General features: G+C 39.3%; 1 protein-coding gene across 7 annotated transcripts in view; it reads left to right on the top strand.

Annotated features, from left to right (window-relative positions):
- The window catches only part of AGO2 (argonaute RISC catalytic component 2), a 58,723-nt gene that overhangs the window by 22,400 nt on the left and 18,125 nt on the right, over positions 1-18,198 (top strand). For 4 of the 7 annotated variants that reach the window (XM_080582106.1, XM_080582110.1, XM_080582108.1 and 1 more), the window contains exons 4-13: positions 2,859-3,043; positions 4,426-4,562; positions 4,699-4,833; positions 7,972-8,059; positions 9,107-9,254; positions 9,436-9,555; positions 9,915-10,037; positions 11,824-11,957; positions 14,330-14,514; positions 16,479-16,638. In XM_080582106.1, coding sequence (XP_080438232.1) covers positions 2,859-3,043; positions 4,426-4,562; positions 4,699-4,833; positions 7,972-8,059; positions 9,107-9,254; positions 9,436-9,555; positions 9,915-10,037; positions 11,824-11,957; positions 14,330-14,514; positions 16,479-16,638 — 1,415 coding nt within the window. The remainder of the gene's footprint in view (positions 1-2,858; positions 3,044-4,425; positions 4,563-4,698; positions 4,834-7,971; positions 8,060-9,106; positions 9,255-9,435; positions 9,556-9,914; positions 10,038-11,823; positions 11,958-14,329; positions 14,515-16,478; positions 16,639-18,198) is intronic. The other 3 variants (XM_080582107.1, XM_080582111.1, XM_080582109.1) reach the window with 1 other exon arrangement.

Below are 18,198 nucleotides of genomic sequence, written 5' to 3'. Positions count from 1 at the left end.
TAACGTACTTCTCTCATAACTTTCTCATGTACAAACACTTTACATCTTTTCTGCTTGGCCTTCATGATAATTATACCTATTTTCATTCATTCCTTGCACCACATTTTTGTTCTTCTGTTCCTTCATTTCTTTAGACCTTTCGGAACAAATAGGGAATAGGTAAGTGCTAACAGAATATTTTCTGAGTTTTTACTTACACATTCAGAAACAAGAAGTGTATAGGACACCATCAAGGCATAAAAATACGAATAGCCTCCTCTTTGCCATAGGGTTCTAATAGTGAGCCCAGTTCACCTGTAACTTCCTGCCTTTGTCCTTTTGAAATATTGCTAACGACATTGTGTGTGATAGCTGACCTCTTTCGTGAATCCTTGGCTTGAATTTTCCAGCTGAGGCCCTGGAAGGTAGGCGCCCAAGCATTTGATTGGAAACTGCCTATCTGTTTTCCTTGGAATCTGTGGGAACGAAAAGCTGTAGATTAATAGATCGTTATGTGATCTATTAATCTAGATTAATACGTCATATACTCAGAACATGACAAAATAATCACATAGTGATGCAAGTTTTATGGAAAAGAGAACAGAGAATTCCCCACAATTGTGTGGTTAGGTTTTAGGAGAGCAGCAACACCACCAAAATGAAATCCTGCTACGCCGATTTGTATGCATAAATCAGATGAGTACCTCAGCTACCAGCCGTGTTCTTTTTAAGAACGACTTTCCATTTTTCCACATCACTACAGTAACATCCCTTTCATTTGGGTTCTTAGCTGTCAAGTGAGGTTAACTGCTAAACTGCAGCACAGTGTCTTGAGCAGGACAGGTTAGTGATCGAGACTGTGAATTTTTATTTTCAGGCAGGTTATATTTGGAGAAACTGTAGGCAATCAGCTGTTAAATTCAGCTTTACAATTTAGTAAGTTATGTAGCAAAATTCCAATGTAAAACTACTATTCTGAATTTCTCTACTTGAAATACTACTCTACTTCTCTGCTACGAAATACTACTCTGCAGTAGTATTTTATTCAGTTGAGATATGAGAGGAAGGGAACCCGGAATGATGGATTTAAACTTACTTACTTGAGCGATGACTCTAAATTCAACTGTTTTGAGGAGGGTTTAGGACCAACAGCAAGAACTGGACTAAATTCAGCAGCGCAAATTCACTGTTAGATCTAAACTAAGCGTGGTGGGTATTTGGCTCAGGTACTGCTCTGATCACTGGTAGGTTTGTCGAAGGTAGCTGAGCATATCTGTGTGTTAGGGTGTTGTTACCAAAAAAGGGTAAAGTTCTTTCAAATTATGGATTATCGACTTTTAAAATTAAAGATTCGGGGAGTGGGACAGACACAAGCTTGTGGTCCGGTCATTGGCACAGAAATTCTTCAGTCCTGTGGCTTTTATATCCATTGGGGACACGGATACCTCAACACGAGTAGTCCAATTCTTTGTCTTTTTCCATTTCGTGGTGGTTAGGGAGCTTTGTAAACTGAAATCGGGAAGGGAAAAAAATATATATATTTAGATTAATGTATCAAAAACACTACTAATCAGATTAGTTATGTTTTAACAGTGTCAGGAATAACAGAAATGATGGAACTTTATTTGGAGGAGAGAAGTTTAAAAGAAAAATGCATCTCATCAGTCTTCTATCTGCTCTAAATGGTGTTGAAGACCTTTCGATGGCACAGTTTTTAAAGTAAAAACAAGCAAAAAGGCTTTATAGAAAGCTTCCAGCCTGTGTCAGGTGAAAACCTGTGCCTTTGTTTGCATTTTTGGTGGAATAAACAGTCTTGGCCAGATTCAGACCAGTGATCTCTGCTTTCCATTGCTCTCTCGTGGCTGTGTGGCTCCTTCCTCTACGTGAGTCTTCTGGTGAATAATGTTTGTACTGAAGGAGAGATGGGGCTGCAATTTTAATTGTGATTGCCTACTGTAAATTGTCAATTTGGGGTTGGGCTTATAGGGAGGTTGTTATTTGGGCTTTATCATTGCTTCCTATTTTTTGACTGCGGAAGCTAAGCGCTGTGAAAGATCAGCTGATTGCATATATTAGCGCTCCGTTACCCATGTATTGTCTTCTGTAGCCCGCTAATTACAGTTTCTCTGTAAGTGGATGCCTTTTGTATTCAAAAAGTAAGCTCCCTAGGACAGGAAAATGCAACGTGTTTGTTTATAACCAGCACAAAGGATATTCCTCTGATCGTGTTATTTCTTGTAGTCACTCCCACAAGTCTTAATTTCAGACAAGCCTTAATCTTTGTTGGTTTAAGAATTGTGCTCAGACTTCTTCTTTTAATAAAGATGAGAAAACAGCGTTACAAAATACTCCACAGGTAGAGTAATTCACGATAATGTAGTTTGGTTTTGGATGTAAAATTCAAAGTAGAGGCTAACACAGCGAGGAAATGCGCCTGTTTCCCACATGCTAATATCACCAGTATAAGGAAGAGTACCTGAACTATGTGAATCTTGGCAGGTAATTGCAGACCACGTTTTATTTTGGGCATGCAGAAGCTGACGTGCGTGTTGCTGCATTAGTTTGTGTTGGGTATCTGAAATCGGGTTATCGGATCTTCACGGAGACCTCCCTGTTTGTGCGCAAACACTTCCAAAATACAGTTTTGTCTCGGAGGGACATAGATGCCAGTTGGGAAGCGTGCCAGTTTTCTGAAATACACCTTTGGAAAAATCTAGCCGTAAAAAGAGGCTGTAGCTACTATATATGTCGTTTCTTCATCATTGCTCTTTGTCTTCTCCCATGTTTTACAACGTTTTTCAGCGTGGTCCCGTCTAAGTCCCTCTCATTTTTCCCTCTCAATGGAAAGAATCATCTTGGTTTGTTGTTTGGCATTGTTGCAGGTGGAGCTGGAGGTCACGCTGCCAGGAGAAGGCAAGGACAGGATATTTAAGGTGGCAATCAAGTGGATGTCCTGTGTGAGTTTGCAGGCTTTACACGATGCTCTTTCTGGCCGGCTTCCGAGCGTCCCGTTTGAAACCATCCAGGCTCTGGATGTGGTGATGAGGCACTTGCCTTCCATGAGGTAAGCAGCAGACACTGGCATGGTTTAGAAAATTTGCCTTATTGCTTAGGAAATTGCCTTAAGGCTTAGGAAATTTGTCTGAATCACTTTAGCAGCTGCTTTGAGTAGGTGGACACAGATCAACCCAAATAATAGCTACCTAGTGGGGCCAGGCAAGACGCAGTATGGCACTTTTCTGCTCATCAGGAGGAGGGAATAGCCTCAAGCCTGGATACAAGTCCCTTTCCTCACTGATTTTCAGCCTCATTCCCTGCTGGTGTGCTTGCTCTCCGGGGTGCCCTCCCATCTCAGCAGCGCCCTGTTTCTCTCTGGGCCTCAGAGAAGGAAGCCCTCTGAGCTGAAAGTCCTCGGAGGCTGGGAGACGTGTAAGGGCAGGTTTAAAACTTGTTGCCCTATTCCTGTGTTTTCTTTGGCAGATGTTAATTGCTGATTTTGTATATCACCGTGCCAGAGAGACATTAGTGTCACAAGTACAGCTATTTTTCTAGCAGAAAAAAAATTATCCTTCAAAATACTTTCCCAAGCCAGTGGGATCTATGGCATTTGTAGTTAACGCGAGATGCTGCGTTTCTTTAAATCTGCTGCCATGAAAAGACTCGCTTAACAACACTGTTCAAATTAAATTCAGCTGGGAAGTAAAGAACAAAGCTTAATAGGGCTGAACTTCCCCATTTTAAAGGCCTAAAGAGAGACAATGAGAATTAAATTTACGCAAATATCTTTAAGCAGCCTTATATTGCGTTGACTTTATCCTCACATTAAGGATTAAAAAAAAATCTCTTCAGTCAGCTACTTCAGTCAGCTTTTTACAGTAAATAAACCAGCCAAGACTAGTTATTCATGCATCTGTGGTCAGAGAAACATATTAGCACTGGTTTTGATTAGTTCGATATTAAATAAATTGTACCGAATTACCAGTGCAGTGATTTTGATGCGGCTGAAAGATGTGTCAGAAATACTTAGATCGGTTGTTCACCTGCACAAAGTTTCCATGGATTTTAGAGGAAGCCATGCACAAATACAGGGAGAGATTATTACTGTGCTGTTTTAATAGTAGAGTTCTTTAATTATTCTCTTACTGAAGCATGTCTGAATTGTTAAGAGTACGAAAAAGTTATTAATACCCACTAATTCAACCCACGAAGTATATAAAGGGAGTATACTGAAAATAAATGTAAAAACCAACCTGACTAGTAGCCAATTGTTTAATATAACTAAATGGATTTTAAGAAGTATAACCTAGAGTCCTGACAGGGATTTCAGATTATTGTCTGAAACACTCATATTTCTGTGCTTTCAAATAGGAATTTTTATTAGTTAAGTCTTTATTGCTGTTGTTGCCTTCTGCTTTAATTTTACGATCTGAATTTATTTTATTTCAGATATACTCCTGTGGGGCGATCTTTTTTTACAGCATCAGAAGGGTGCTCAAATCCCTTAGGCGGTGGCAGAGAGGTTTGGTTTGGGTTCCATCAATCAGTCAGACCTTCCTTATGGAAAATGATGTTAAATATTGATGGTAGGTCCTGCACAAATTCCTTCTTCCTCCTTTTCTCTCTTTCAATGGGAAGGCCAAACTCTTATTCCCTCTGTTGGGTTTCTTTTAAAATTTCCTCAGTATTTTTGTAATACAACCTTACTGTTTTTGTCTACAGTATCTGCAACTGCATTTTACAAAGCACAGCCAGTTATTGAGTTTGTATGTGAAGTTTTGGACTTCAAAAGTATTGAAGAACAACAAAAACCTCTGACAGATTCCCAAAGGGTAAAGTTTACCAAAGAAATAAAAGGTAATAATTATATAGAAAACTGTTTTATTCTGTCTACTGATAGATTATCAACACATATTCAAAAGACTTTCCTTAGCAGTTGCCTATTTGGGAGACAGATTATCATAATGAACAGTGAACATGCTTTTTGAGCAAACTAAGGGGAAAGAATCGTTTTATTGCTTGCATATGTTTCAAGACTTTGACAGAGTTTCTTGAACTACAAGAAAAATTGGGTCAGTTCAGAAAAGTCTATGGCTTCAGACATGATTCAGTCGTGCGAAAGGTTAAGTGAGTTTTTTGTTTCATTTATTTTTGAAGCAGGAACATTTAGAGCTTGGGTATGTATAAGTAAATTATCATACATTTGAGAATATTCGGTAACTATACATGCATGTGCATTTAGCCTGTGGCAAGTAGAGTAATTTCAATTAGCTTTGCCCTTCATGAAAGTGCTGCAGTGAATCCATGAAGATGACAGATTTTAGTCTCTAAGTGTTGGGATGAACTCTTATCCTAACAGATGGATCATAACTTAATTACTGAGATCAGTTACTGGCTTGTATAAGCTTTTCCTCCTCCTTTAAGCGTAGGTTCTCTTGACATACCTTCCTTTTATCGTGCCTCACCACCACCCAGTCACTTGATCAAGTGTCAGGTCAAAGTTACTCGTGCGTGTAGACGTCTGAGAGCATCTCAGTGCAGAGGAGCTGAGATCCTTTCAGTTTGTGCAGCAGCATCCCTTATTATCTCAGTCTACTTAAAAAAAAAAAAAAGTTACCTTCTCAAATGAATTTTGCTTTTTCACCCTGTATTTAGAACTTAAATATTACTTTATGCTTTGCTCTTCTTAAAGTAGTTGCATCTCTAGAGTAAATGCAAGTTACAATTAGACGTGTGGAAGTGTTGCGTTATTTTCTGTCTCTAATCCAGTCATTTCAAGTTGTTTGTAAAGACTGGGATTTCAGTTTTCTTGGTTTTTGTTGTGTGGGTTTTTTTTTAATTACTCAGTCTCATTTTTTTTAGAGATTGCTGCTGTAAAGATTTTCATATTCCAGCTTTTACTAATAAATCGGCAACGTGTTTTTGCATACTTAAGTATAGTTCGTATGTGTAATTTCCTGGAAGTAAGTTACAGTTATTCAAATACGGAATGACTGAATCAAAGAGTAGGAGAGGGGAATCGTGCTGTTCGTGTTGTTTACTGAGTCCATACCCAGAATGTTTCTTCTGGAGAATCAGGCTCACTCTGTTGTGGTTTAACCTGGCAGGCGCTAAGCACCACACAGCTGTTCCTTCACTCCCTCTCATGTGGGATGGAGGAGAGAACTGGAAAAAAGTGACTTGAGTGGCTTGAGATAAAGGCAGTTTAATAGGAAAGAAAAGGGAGGAGAGGAAAAAAAAAAAAAGAATAAACAAAACAAGTGACACATAACATACACCACCTGCTGACCCGTGCACAACCCCTCCCTGAGCAGCGGCAGCCCTCCACCCCAGCTATCTCCGCCCAGTTTTTTTATTGCACAGCATAACGGTGTGTGGTGTGGGACATCCCTTTGGTCAGCCTGGGCCAGCTGTCCTGCTTCTGTCCCCTCGCAGCTCCCTGTGCACCCCCAGCCCCTCTCTGGCAGGGCAGTGTGTGAGAAGCTGAAAAGCCCTTGAGTTATTAGTGTGAGCACTGCTCTGCAATAATTAAACCCAGTTATCAGCATTATTCTCATCCTAAATCCAAAACACAGCACCATACCAGGCACTACGAAGAACATTAACACTATCTCAGATGAAACCAGGACACCTTCCTTCATGATATGCTAGTTAAAAAGTAAGTTAGGCAAGAAAAACAAGCTGCATAAATCTGTTTTGTGGGGAAAGCAGCTTTAGGTCTTCTTTATTTCCACAAAATGGCTACGAAATCATCTTCAAAGCATGTATTTGCCCAATGAGAAGTTTGCAAGAAAAGTATAAATAAAATGAGTTTGTACCATTCGTAAGTGTTCTGGAAAAATAGCTAGCAATTCAGCACCTGGCTATTACTGTCATTCTTTTCCGTGAGGATTTTCAGTCATCAGGAAGTAATAGTTATCTCAAATTTGCAGCAAAACTAGTTGTAAATTGGGGTACTGCAGTCAGTTGATCTCTTGATTAAACTGCTGCGATGCAGACTTCACAGATCCTTTTGAAAACTTGATATTTATTGATGGTTTCATAATAGATAGCACTTTGAGCCCTAGCAAATTACGTGGGAAGATGAGTTTGTTTGGCAAGCGAGTGCCTTTGACAGATAGGGTAAATATGCGGTGTTACTCAGCAGCAGCATGAGTTTATACACGTGTGCAGATATAGATGGAATTTGTATTTACAGCCCCCTCTTTCCTATTCCCACACCTCCAACTTCCTAACTCTGATTGTCCACCTACACCTGTTTCTGTCTGAACATGCAAGTAATACAAATAAAAATGCTGTATCCAAGCTTATATGGGATTGTAGTGGTAGATCCGAAATATTTCTGTGCAGGTAGCAATTTTGTGCTGATTTGGGGTGGGTAATTTATTCTTTAGGGATGCACAGAGCGAGGAGGGTTCCACTGTTACGGTGAGCTTTCTCTAAAAGTTGCTGGCTTTCAGGTAGGCTTAGTTTTCTGTGCAACTGGGGATTGCAACAGATGTTTGTCTTCAGTAAGAATAAAGCCCAGCAGCCTCATTCTCATGGGCTCCTGCAGGCTGTGTAGGTGTCTTTTGTTTCCAGATTCATTAGGTCAGGGCTGGTTGTGCTAGCTGGAGGTCCCGCAGACACTGTGTGTTTAGACACAGAGTATAAACAAGCCTTTCATTTCATGCCCTTTTTGTCCTTCCACCATCCCTGGCTTCCTTAGAAGTACAGAACTAGAATTAATTGAGTATGTCCAGCTTTGTCTTTCAAGTCTTGGGCCTTTAAGGTTTTGCCTTGTACCTAAAACTCTTTGTTGAACTTTGGCTGAAGGTCAGGGTTTTCGAATTTTAAAACTAGAAATTGAGTTCTACCTGAGATAGGTATCTTCAGTGCTCTAAGAACACGCTAACCACTGATGAGCTCTACTACACAGAGTAGTCTTGTTTAGTAGCTGGGCGGGCTGACACCTTGTTTTTAAAGAAATGGTGATACGGATTTTCCAATTTTTAGGTCTGAAGGTGGAGATAACACACTGTGGACAAATGAAAAGAAAATACAGAGTGTGCAACGTCACCAGACGACCAGCAAGTCACCAAACGTAAAGTATTTTGCTTCTTAAGCATATGTTTAACTTCATGCTGGAAGAGTGACTTCCTTACTAAGCTAGGGAAAGTTATCTTGCAAAATGGCACTTTTCTTTGCTCAATACATTTAAAATACACCTCAAAGTATTTTCCCAATTTTGTTGTTCCTTTTGTTCTATTTTTATGCTATAATGAAATTCATAACATTTGAACTAGTCTTTTCATTTTAGATCTGTTTTTTTTTTTCTTTTTCCTTCACGGATTTCTTCAGCATTAGGACCGAACACCCTATTGGTAGCATAATGCTTCCCAGAGCTGTTAAGCAGAGAAGTGAAGGCAACTGGGATAAGGTTCCTAATCCTGCTTATTGCCAATCCATTTTTAGCCTGGAAAAATATTCATTTATAATCACTGTTGAAGGTTTTGCAGGCAGCTTAAATAGGCAGGTATTTTACCCATTTTTAAGAAAGCAGTATGAGAAACAAAGCTGCTACCAGCTTTTTGTTTTTCTTCAAGAAAATAACTCATTGATATTTAAATACAGTATTTAATTGACTTCATTTCCTACTCTTTCAATGACACGTTATATTAATGAAAGGACTGTTTGTGCCAGCTTGATATAAGCCTATGCAAATGTGTCTGCATATGTGGTAATATATTTGTAATACAAAGAGAAGTGCATTAGTGGAAACAATAGTTGGCTTTGTGTGCCTCACAATAAGCTTACAATCTTCTGTGCACGGCACGTCCTGAAATATAGTACTGCAGGTATCACAAACAAGCAAAAAACATTAGCTTTTGCCTCCAAGTACCCATTCTTAGGAAACAATCTGTAGCTTCAGGTGTCGAGAAAGTTACAGAAACAGCCTTCTGTGGTACTACTGGGAGACACACGGTAGTGGCTGTGATGGACTCCTAATTGCAGAAGTACGCTTACATCGTTTAAACAAGAGAGTTTAAATCTCCAGCGAGTGTAACTTGTGCCAAGAAGTGTATTGAGCAAGTGTGGGAAAGTAGCTTGCGTGAAGTAACGGCTTGTTTTCATGTTTGATTTCCAATAGATTCCCGCTTCAGCAGGAGAATGGACAAACAGTTGAATGCACTGTAGCTCAGTATTTTAAGGATAGGCACAAATTAGTTTTACGCTATCCTCACCTCCCATGTTTACAAGTTGGACAGGAGCAGAAGCACACGTACCTTCCTCTGGAGGCAAGTAAACTTTTAGATAATACTGTATTCCGGGAGTGGGGGAAGGCGGGCAGAGGGAAAAAAAAAGAACTGCTGTCAAAATTATGAGTAGCCAACTTAGAAATGTTGTTGTTTTTCTTCCTGCTGCTTTACACACAGTTGCATTTTGTTTTTTAACTAGCTTTGTGTGCGGGTATTTTAGGTGTGCAACATAGTGGCAGGACAAAGATGCATTAAAAAACTCACTGACAATCAAACTTCCACTATGATTCGAGCAACTGCCAGATCAGCACCTGACCGTCAGGAAGAGATTAGCAAATTGGTAAGTGTTCTGTCAAAGTTGAGTCGAGTGCAGCAGAGGATTTATTTTTTCTCTTACCATTGGCAGGTACTAAGTTGCTTGTGCACTGCACACAGGTTATAAACTTGTTTTTCTAAATATTAACCATTAAGAAATGCATTCTCTCAACAGGTTTAAGGGTGGTTGTTTGGTTTTTGGTACTTTATTTTGAATTTGGAGGCAGCCATGTATCCAGGAAGAATTAACTGAGGCTCTGAATGCTTGACTTCACCCATATATAGGGGATATATGCCCAAATACAGTTATCTCAGAAAAGTTATCACCTTTCCTAAAAAGGACCTCTTTTTCTTCAAGTAATATCTCAATCCTTTTAATTTCAGATGCGGAGTGCAAGTTTCAATACTGACCCTTATGTTCGTGAATTTGGGATAATGGTCAAGGATGAAATGACAGATGTGACTGGTAGAGTCCTACAGCCTCCCTCAATCCTCTATGGAGGCAGGGTATGTTAAACATACACTGTACAATTATCTGTGATTGCTTTGATTACTAGCTGTGATAATTTTTGTAATATGCTCGTTTGAAATGAATGATGTTGGGCATAACGGGATAAAATCATCGTAGGTATAATATTTAGCACTTAAATACTATTTTTAGAAGTCCTTCAATTCAGTGGCCATGTTGTGTGTGGCAATGCTTTCTTCAGCTCTCCCTTTTTCTTTCTGAAAGTAAAGCTAGGGTAAAATGCATTTGCATAAACCAGAGGAAGATGTTTGCAAGCTGTTTTTTTCTTTGACACGCTGTTTTACTGGGTGTTGCAAGAAGAAACCTGCAAGTAGTGGTTCAAACCCGCATGTATTGAAAAGAACACAGATAAGGAATGGTAATAACTGAAGTTATTTTTGCCTCCCTCACTAAAGCTAAACTTCTGGGTGGTTTTGAGTGTTCTGAGTGACGCAGCTCTGTTTAGGACAACTATATTAAGGTATTTTCTCTCTCTCTCAGCACGTTACTCTCTAGAGACTCCTCTTCCTGTTGCAGTATTTATTTGCAGGTTTTTCTTTACAATGGGTTCTCAGATGGCCTCTTTCTGACAGTCGTCCTACTTTATTGTCTTTCAAAAAAAAAAAAGCTTAAAAGTAACATTTTCTATCAATTATATAGCATCTTGTTTTTCTGGATGATGAAAACCTTGATGTTTAGGATGACTTAATTTGTGGAGGCTTCTGATGAACCTTTCCTACATCATGCATCACCGGCTGCAGATAATTCTGTTCCAGTGCACTGTTACCTGCCATAAACCTGAAATGGGCAAGGATCTCATGCCTTCTACCTAATGCTCTTCAGTCAAAATCAGACAGACTAGCTCAAACCTTCCTTCAATGTCAGGTTAAGGTAACCCAGCTGCCTTTGGCTGATCTTGATGAGGGAGAGTGCTCTTAGGAACTACTCTGGTGCAAGAACAGAGGGGGAAGACAATGGCAGATGAATGATGAAGAGTCAGAGTGGGGGAGGTGCAGCTTTCAGCAAATAAAATTCTTTGCAAAATGAATCATCAGATTTGTGTGTGTGTCTTGAAAAAATTTTGGCCTTGTCTGCTTAATGAGAAGGCAGACGTCGTGGTAGCTTGTCTAAAACATCTACTAGATACTGACACTTATTAAGGTAATTAATGTTACCAGAATTAGTTTGTTGTCTTGTATCCATTATCCTCCATCCCTAATGGAGATAATCCATCACAGTAATATCCACTTGATGGGAGAAAATGGTTGCAGAGGTCAGAGTTCAGTAACTAGTCATCATTTGTCATCTCTTTTAGGTCTTTTCTAGAGTTGAGTTGACACTGAACCACTATTTTCCTCTACTTAGTGATAAAATACTGATAGCAGTTGGATCAAGTCACTCTTGGAAAGTTCACCCAGCAATTGTAAAGTTACTGTAGGAGTATAAATTCCTGTTGATTTATATACCAACTGACGGTATCTATCTTAATATCCATATGTAATTTCCGACTGTTGCTGATTTATCTAACCAAAGAAAACCATAAGCAGTAGAAATGAACAATGCCTGCTTGATTTTTTTACAAGCTTTACTTTTCACCAGCCTAGCCAGCTGTCTTGTTAAAGTGATAGAATGATCTTTATAAGGTAGGATAGATGTTTAAACAGTAGAGAAGGACCTCAGACTATAAATAGTCTGCGGGTTGGAGGGAAGCGGAAACAACTGATCTTTGTTAGCGTGAATCATTCTCTACATTAGTGTTACTTTTTCTTTTCTTTCCACTTCCAGAACAAAGCAATTGCTACCCCAGTTCAAGGAGTTTGGGACATGAGGAATAAACAGTTTCACACTGGAATTGAAATAAAGGTTTGGGCAATTGCTTGCTTTGCTCCCCAGCGCCAATGCACTGAAGTTCATCTTAAGTAAGTGTGCTGCATAAGATGATGATTTTATTACTTGCATGTATGGAAATATCACAGTTTAATTTATTTAGAATATATAGTTTAACACATGGCAGTACATCTTTAACAGTGCTTTTGAAGTTTTCTCTCTGTGTTTTGAATGATGACAATGTGATTTCACTGTTGGCGTGATGAAATCCTCAAAATCACACTTAGCAAAACCACCGCACGTTGAATGGCAAGGTTCCTACCACAATGAGGCCTTAAGATTGAGTGTAAGATGATCAAAGTGATTTAATGAAGGGTGTTAAGGGCTAAGTATTTGTCAGGACCGAAAGCTAGCTTCTACGTTGTCTTAGATTTTTCCTGGTTTTAATGGAGGAATTTGTGCAGAACTTATCCAAAGGAACATTTTTAACATTCAACATCTGAATTAACTACTTGGGTGTCGTTTCCCTTTGTCACAAACAAATGGAAGACTTGTTAAAAGTGACCTCAGCCGTTCTTAGATCAAGGAACGCGTGCATGCCTGTGTAGGTGGATTTGCCGAAGTCTTTTGTATGCTTTCCCTTCGTGCACGGGCAAGTGTGGCTCGTAGCTGCCCTGGCAGGTGACTCAGCTGCTCTTTGTCAGGTGAATGCAGGGCTGTGGTTATTCATCGCAGCGGTATTCCCATAACAAGGTTCTTTTGGCTAATTTGCCAAATAGCTTGGGAACGTTTCCCTAACAAGTGGTGAGAAAACCGTGGAAATGTTACCTTTTAGTTCACATCCTATTATTTTTTAAAGCTAAGGAGTTGTTTTTTTCCCAGGCATGTGGCAGGAACTAAGCTGCCAGCAGATTTTCCCTTACACACTGTTGCTTCTAGTGGAACTCGTGCATAGGAGAACTCAGTTTTTGGGAGGGTATGAGACAGATTAGAGGGATTGGCAGGTTATCAAGATTATTACAGTTCAGATGGAGTTTGTCCTTGTTGTGAAAGGAATTTCCTTCATACTGGGAAAGTGGCTGCATCCAGTTGCATCTTGTTACATCTTCAGTTAATTGGAACACAACTGCTGTAGATCCATCAGAATAAACACCTTTGAAAACCCTAAAGTCTTCAAAATCATCCTGTTTTTGCCTTTTGGGAACGGTGAGTGCGCCTTTCGTCTCAGGCACTGTACCTGCAGACAGAATTCTAAAATGAAAGGCTCAAAACCTGCAGCGGTGCAGACTTGCATGTTCTGCCACTGACTGCTTAGAGTGGCAAATACTTGTTTTGCCAGGGAAAATGCTTAATGTGCATATTTTCTGCAAGAAGTCACAAGCTGCAGGGCTGAACCTCACACTCCTTTTATGATTCATGAGACTAGCAACGGGTTTGGAAAAAATCTTCATGCCCTCTGCGGGCAAGACAGTGTTATCTGGCACCTCTTGGTGAAGGGGAGCAACTTGTTAGGCACCTCTGGAGACATCCAGTCCAAAATAATAAAGGTGGCTTTGTTGGTGTTGATGTCGGTTAACCTTTGCTACCTAGGATCATGTGTTACCAGTGCTTCAGCACGGAACGGACAGTCAGACCAGGTTACAGCTGCTCTGAAGAAAAATGATACAAGCACACATAGTATGGCGGTTGGTCTCTCAGCACCAAACTGTCTGCTCTGCAGATCTGCAGTGTCACCTCACTGCTTGCTCGTCTTGCCTTTGTTTGTGGTACTTACACTGTTGGCTCCAGGCATCAAACTAGGACGAGCTTGGACTTTGAACACGATTTCCAGACTCAGTGTGCTTTACAGAGCCCTGTACTCCCACACTGAAGTGCTTTCTGTTGTCTTGCTTGCAAGAGGCACAGTAAAAAAACTTGGAGAAGGTTTGTCTTCCCCTCCAGGGTACACCATTTCTCTGGTGGTCTAGCAAGGTGTTTTTTTGCGTGTTATTATTGATGTTAGATTAGTTCTCTGAGATGCAATTGCTGGTAAATTCTGCTGGTTGTTTTTCTTACCAGCACCAAAAAAAAAAAAAAAAAAAAACCAAACAAGTTCCTGTCACTTTTATAGTGATACACATGAGTTTGGTAGAGCGGGCTATCTGAGCTATCATCCTTGCAGTCTGTTTTGCAAAAAGCAGCTCATGCTCTTCCTCCCACAGAAAGATCAAATACTGTGGAATAACTCATTTGCTTTGGAAGTCTAGTTTTCAGTAATGGCACACAGTCTACACAGCGTATTTCCTTATCTTCCCCTATCTTTCCTTCAGTGACTGTGTAGGCACGGTAAACTAAAGATGCGCTTGGGTTAAATTCCTAAATATTTTGGACAGTAAAGCTCTGCAAGTCTAGGGACCACTCCATCAAAAATGAGAACAAAAGATTTTTTTCTAGCTGAGAATCTAATGCATTCCCATCCTTGTAGGTCCTTTACGGAACAACTGAGGAAGATTTCCAGAGATGCAGGAATGCCAATCCAAGGGCAGCCGTGCTTCTGTAAATACGCCCAGGGAGCCGACAGCGTGGAGCCCATGTTCAGACATCTCAAGAACACTTACACCGGCCTGCAGCTTGTTGTAGTGATTTTGCCAGGAAAAACGCCAGTCTATGGTCAGTAAGCCAAACCCGTGAGCATGTTCTAGTCACAATTTCATGTAATTTTTTCTAAGCATTTGAAAAACAAATTTAATTCTGGTTTAATTGTATAAATTCAATTTAGAAATAGGCTATAAATTAAATTTATTCCTCTTCTTGTGCTGCCTGATGTTTTATATTAATGCTTTAATTCACTTCATTATTTTTGGCTATGCTTTTAATTTGCTTTTGCATGTTCATCCCGTTGGTTGCATTTGAGATGCGTTTTTGTGAGTGAGAAAGCTAAAATCGGGGCTTTTGTGAAATTGATTAAAGTGTTATGTTGTGGATTAAAATGTACTTAGCGTAATTGGTGTGCTAAAAGTTCCAAGTGGTTGAAGTAACGAACTCAGAAGCTGTGTAGCTTTTAGGATGTCTTTGCTTACTCATGCCATCAGCCTTTGGCAAAAGAAGTTGAATGAAGTAGAAAATTTCTGCCCTGTGGATTTTTCCTATTTCAATTTGTAACCCTTGAAACACGAGGGCACAAAACTTCAATTGATTTTTGGAACCAGATTGGCAACAGGAGCATTTTACATAGCACATACACAGAAGTTTTAATGTTTGAGACAAACCACGCATCTTGTTTTTAACTAGCTCTTCCTATACACAGGACTGCTCTTTTTGCTGTCCTGCCTTCCTCCGTCTCTGTTACCCTGCCTAATTGCAGCACCGTCCACTGTTTTTCTCCCATAACTTCAAGGACTCTCGTTTCTCACAGCCCTGATCTACCAAGCAGCTGCAGATTTGTTTTCCCCAAGCCATCTCTCACCAATTTAATACAGTAGAAAATAGGTTCCTAATTCTTTCTTTTCCCAAGATTATCTGATACAAACTGAAAAGTGAGAGTTAAAAAAAAAAAAAGCTTCCACAAAATAATACTTATTTTTTTCTTTTTTAGTTCAGCCTTGCAAAGAAAGCTGTTTGTCTCTAGGTTGTTCGGTACAAATCCAGGGCAAAATGACATCTTGCAGTTTTCTTGCTTGGCATTAAGAGGGGATTCTTTCCTCCTTCTAGCTACTGAGAGGATGTGGTATCACTCTCATCTGCTTTCCTTCTCATTATCTTCAATTATGGTTCTCTCTGCGCCCTCTAATTATCTCTTATTTTCTCCCTGTGCTCTTCCATCCTCTTGCACGTCTATACACACAGTCTTGTCTCCTTCTCTCCCCCTGCTCCTCAGAAAGTCTCTTTCCCTTTCCCGATGCCAAATGGTGTTGCATCTTCTCCAAGAGTAGTATTGATTCTATTCCTTTGGGATAAATGAATATCTGCTGTCTTGGAGCCTACGTTTCTTCTCCTGAGTGTAAGATTGCAGTTCCCTTAAAGCCTTTAAGTCTCAGTTTTGCTGTTAACAATAGGATTCATTTTAACCTTTGAAGAGTGTGGCTCTTAATGAGTTTATTTTGGAGCTTTTATGGGCCCTCCTTTGCTAAAATGGCTGCTTTTTATGCAAGTCAGGGCTAAAGCTAATGAGCTGATAAACTGGAAGGACGTGACCATGATTGTCTCAATGTTATTTAGCACGCTAATACTCATTTTGTGTTACTAGTCCAGTGTTTAATAATAAAACTGCTCATCATCCTAATATTACCCATGTTACCTGACTTCATTAGCCAAAGATTCTTCCATGCTGCTAAAACACTATAATTCTGAAATTACAATTAGTCTCATTTAAAATAATTTGTAGTTAAAATAAGCCAGCAGTGCCTTTAGTTATGTCTAGGACTGAGGTACTGTGTTGTCAGCTGATGGGAGCAGTACAGAACTGGGAGCAGGATTTTTGGAGAGCAGAGGAGGGAATTAAGTTTTTTTTCATTTTTTCTCTTTAAACAACCATTTTACTAAAACTCTAGGTGTCACTGAGTCAATGTCTCCTGCATTATTTGATTTGTGATACACAAATCTATATATATATATTTTTTTTCTTTGTTTTGCAGCGGAGGTGAAGCGTGTTGGTGACACCGTGCTGGGAATGGCAACGCAGTGTGTTCAGATGAAAAACGTGCAGAGAACAACACCGCAAACTCTGTCCAACCTTTGCTTAAAAATAAACGTCAAATTAGGAGGTGTAAATAATATTTTACTGCCACAGGGAAGGTAAGCCATCTTTCACAGAGGAAGAGGGTATTGTATGGTAAAAAAAACCCAACATATAAGATAACTAAGTGCTTTTTTCAATAGTCAATAGCACTATAATTTAAGTGAGTCTTTAGTCAGACTGTATCTTTTGGCTTCAAATGCAGTCTTGCAAAAAAAAAAAAAAGAGCTGGGTTACAGAGATTGTAGAGGAATACCTACTCCAGTTGAAATTTATTAAAAATATATATATATATTGCAATCTGACCATTGAAATACACAGCTTTCATTTGAATTGGAAAAAAAAAAGCATAATATTTTGAATTTTCAAACAAATAGAAATCATCTTAAATAATAGTGCCATTTCCTTTACAGTTTAATTGTGGTCAAGATTCTTTATTTTGTTGTACATCTCAACTTCAACAGACATCTAAAAAAACAGAAGTTGGGAGCAAGGAACTAATTTATTTCCAGGGTTTACCTTGCAATTTCTTATTAGTATTACAGTGAGAAGCTTTAGTTCTGTAAACACACACAGACACACTTAGTAAGAGTAACTTTAATCAAAATGAACAATTGGGTTTCTACTTCAGTGAAAACATGGCATTTTTTACAAACATTGCATTTCAAGTTACGGAGAGCCCACGGAGTAGCCTGCTACATCATTCTTGGGACCCTGTATCAAAGAAGCAAACACTGTTTTGTGTAGATAAGCAAATTTTCACTTCATATTTAGGCTAGTCAGAGGGCAGCTGCTGAAAAATAATCCAAAAAGTATCTGGGGGGGGGAGAGAAGGGGGCACATTATGAGAAGGGATGGGATATATGTTTTGTTTATCTTGTCAAATTGTGTTTATTGCACTAAATATATGAAGCCTTGGCAGCATGGACTCTCAATCAACCACTATTAAAGCAACAGAGAATCTTTGTATTATGGAGAATGCATTTTAAAAGGCACAGTGTTTTTTAGAGCAGAGTTAAGATAATGCAGTGGAAACAAAACAGAGCTGCACAACATATAAGTAGGCTTCATAAACAAATTCTCTGTTAAGTGCATGTGTTAACAGCAATAATAAGGCCAGAAAGTTGAATTCTGCTCCTCGTACCAATAAACTGTGCATTCATGAAAATGGAGTTAAATAAAGGGGAAAAGGCAAAGCAGCACAAATGTACACAGTGCCTAGATGCTCCAGAAAAGCATCTTTTTGGAGTATTTGGAACAGAAACGATTCCATAATTATTTTCTGTTGGTTGCAGGGGCAGGAATAGAACAGTTCTTTCTATAATAGAACAATTCTTTAATTGCATTGTAGGTTACATTGTTATAATTGCCTTCAAATTCCTTTTTAGAGAAGGTCTGAGAACAGTTGAGTCTGTCAACCTGCCTAACCATTCCTTCATACATCCACAAGCACCGAAAGTACTGGTGGCCTGAAGTCTCCCATTTAAAATCCTTTTGTTAAGGAACAGAGCTGAAGCTTCATGTTTCGAGCACAGTGTTTTGGAGTTTTACTTCTGAGGCAGCAGACTAATACCTTAAGGGTTTAATTAATCTTTGAAGCACAGCTTAAACGTTCTAGT

The sequence above is a fragment of the Anser brachyrhynchus genome, assembly GCF_964034855.1.
Source record: "Anser brachyrhynchus genome assembly, chromosome: 2".
Classification (NCBI taxonomy): domain Eukaryota; kingdom Metazoa; phylum Chordata; class Aves; order Anseriformes; family Anatidae; genus Anser; species Anser brachyrhynchus.
Note: the sequence above shows the minus strand (reverse complement) of the source record. Positions and strands in the feature narration are given on the sequence as shown.